Genomic DNA, 2,659 nt, shown 5'->3' with positions numbered 1-2,659 from the left:
TTTTTGAACATATCGGTAAAACATTAATATTTTCAAACATGGAACATTTTTCAAATGCATTTTATTAATTATTGATCAATATTTCAAAATACAAACATTTTAAAAAATGGGAATAATTATTAACATTTTGAACAAACTTTGGAGCGACAAAAAAATTTCCAAACATTTTCTAAAATTGGAGCAGCCTTTTGGAATTCGTAACTTTTTACGAAAATTTGAATAAAAAATGAAATTCGATTTTTTTTTGAAAATTCCTAATTTAAGAAAAAAGGAAAAAATTGACTTGGAACGGTAAAAATAAAAAATAAACAGAAAGAAAGAGAAGAAGAAAAATAGAAACAAACCACAGAAAAAAATGAGTGGGCCAGTCTTGGCGCCCTGTGCGTATGTTGAACTATTTACCGCTCTGTACAGGAAATAGGATTTTGTGTTTCTGCGTGGGAAGGAAAAAATAAACATGTATATTTTCAAATGTTGAAAATTGGTTAAATGCATTTTATTAAATATTGAGAAATTTTTAAAAATATACACATATAAAAATTCGAAATAATTTAAATGAAATTCGAAACATTTTCTGAAAATTTTGAATTTTCGAAATAAGAAAAAATATAGACTTGGAACGGTAAAAATACAAAATTAACAGAAAATAAAAAGGGAAGAAACATAAGAAGTAAAATAGAAACAAAACACAGAATATAAAATGAGTGGCCCAGTCATGGCGCCCTGTGCGTACGTTGAACTATTTACCTCTTTGTGCGGGAAATAGGATTTTGTTTGTTGTCGCGTGGGCAGGAAAAAATCGGCGGACTTTAATGGGCCATAGCGCGCGGCCCATGGACGTAGATCTGGACAAATCTTTTTCTTTTGCTAATAGACGGACGTACAAAAGTTTAATACCACCTCGGATAGAAAAAAAATATTTTGATGATGAACGGATGAAAAAATTGAAGAAACACACCTTGCTTTATTAGTAGGTATAGATATACACAATTTTTCTCCTAATTGGTGCCTTCGAAGCCATCTATCTATCTATCTATCTATCTATATCTATATCTATCTATATCTATCTATCTATCTATCTATCTATCTATACCTATACTAATTATGCACTCCTCAGAAATTACCACGTTAATTAGAAATTAGCAACTATTAATTTGGTGGGACCGGATTATTACGGTGTAGATCGCCCCCTGTAATCCTTAGCTGAAATAAAAAAACAATTGCTTGAAAGGCCCACATCCTTTCACGGTTGTAGAAATATAAGCCATGCACAAGTCAAGCAATTTTTTTTCAGCAGTCTTCACGTACAAGCCATGGACACCTCTAAATATCTACCTGCTCTCCACGTCTCTTCCTCTCATAAACTACCATACCGTGGGCAAAAAATATATAGAACCCACGTGTGGCACGATTCCTACTATTAGGTACGGCTTCCTCTCTCTTTCTTTTTTTTGAAGCTGCTCCTTCTCTCTTTCTATTCCCTAAGAATAAACACGAAACAGATATCCTGTGGTAAAAAAAACACACGAAACAGATATCCTATTATCAAGCGTGCCTCCGATTGATTCGTTCTATGCCGACGCAAGGTGAAGATCTGATCATGGTTATTGGCGTTCTTCTCCTCTTAAAGCCTACTCGCTCTCCTATGCGAACACGAGCAGGTTCGTACATGACTACACGTACAAGGCGGGAGATCGATCCAGTACTCCACTTCGGCATCATTCACTTCCGTGATGCCGTCATGGATAGGTGTAGCAGTGACGGACTCCAACGCCAATTCGTGCAGGATTGTGTATGTCTACGAGTACATGGCGGGAGATCGATCCAGTACTCCATGCTGGTGTCGTTGGCTGTCATGGTGCCGTCATGGACGGGAGCAGCAGCGATGTACGCCATCGTCAATTCGCCATACCCATCCAAGGTGGCTTGGCAGATGATTCAAGTGCTCTATGGTGAAATCATGAATCAGAGACAACTTTATATGATCTCAAGTGAGTACGCAGGTAGGGATAGACTCGACTAATGCGGTAGGTTTATGTTTGAGTGTAGCTGCTGCCACATGTCGTTGACAGCCTTGCCGCTTATTTTGTTCATAGTAAATTTGGCAACCGTTTAAGAATTAAAGACAAATCTACCACAGTCTAGCACACTGAGGAATATTTACAATATAATTTTTAGGATGTTCAGGATGATTGAAATTCAGGTTGTCGATCTTTCATGTCATTAAATTAGTTGCAACTTGCAGGAAAAGGTGCTGGCCGCCCAAGGTATTGGAGCATCAATAAAGGTTATCGGAGGTGTTTCACGACCATCTAGCTATTGTGCATTATGGCCTCGAAGTGCTGCAGGAAAAGACCATGAAGATGGACAAGTAGTTCCTTCCAACATGCTAACATTGATCAATTTTTCCGCTGTATAAACTCTTGGGGGGGGGGGGGGGGGGGGGGTTTGTGTTGCCGTCTAGCCGTCTGCCCATGTCGCCAAGTGCAAGTTCTAGGAAAAACTTCTCCTTTCTACTTAATACAGTTCGGCCATGATGATGGTTCAGTCAATTTTTTTGTTTTGGCGTGTGCAGAGTCCAGACTCTGTATGTGACTCAAAAACAACTGCAAAGCACATATAGGATCTAATAAGTTGTGACGTAGCTTGCAACAAAGAA

At 38.1% G+C, this 2,659-nt stretch overlaps 1 protein-coding gene across 1 annotated transcript; it reads left to right on the top strand.

Moving 5' to 3' along the window:
• Positions 1-1,429: 1,429 nt before the first annotated feature.
• On the top strand, positions 1,430-2,425 carry LOC147980276 (uncharacterized). The gene is made up of 2 exons (XM_087516864.1): positions 1,430-2,003; positions 2,246-2,425. The coding sequence occupies exons 1-2, from the start codon at positions 1,574-1,576 to the stop codon at positions 2,314-2,316; spliced, it is 501 nt and encodes a 166-aa protein (XP_087372990.1). The 5' UTR covers positions 1,430-1,573; the 3' UTR covers positions 2,317-2,425.
• The last annotated feature ends 234 nt before the right edge of the window (positions 2,426-2,659 follow it).

The sequence above is a fragment of the Triticum urartu genome, chromosome 3A (genome assembly GCF_056163025.1).
Source record: "Triticum urartu cultivar PI428250 chromosome 3A, HENAU_Tu73, whole genome shotgun sequence".
In the NCBI taxonomy this organism is placed as follows: Eukaryota; Viridiplantae; Streptophyta; class Magnoliopsida; order Poales; family Poaceae; genus Triticum; species Triticum urartu.
Note: the sequence above shows the minus strand (reverse complement) of the source record. Positions and strands in the feature narration are given on the sequence as shown.

Bases quoted from the DNA above. Each gene is read 5' to 3' on its own strand.
- LOC147980276 (XM_087516864.1), top strand. From the start codon at position 1,574: ATGCCGACGCAAGGTGAAGATCTGATCATGGTTATTGGCGTTCTTCTC. The intron at 2,004-2,245 runs GTAGGGATAGAC...TGCAACTTGCAG, and splicing joins GATCTCAAGTGAGTACGCAG to GAAAAGGTGCTGGCCGCCCA.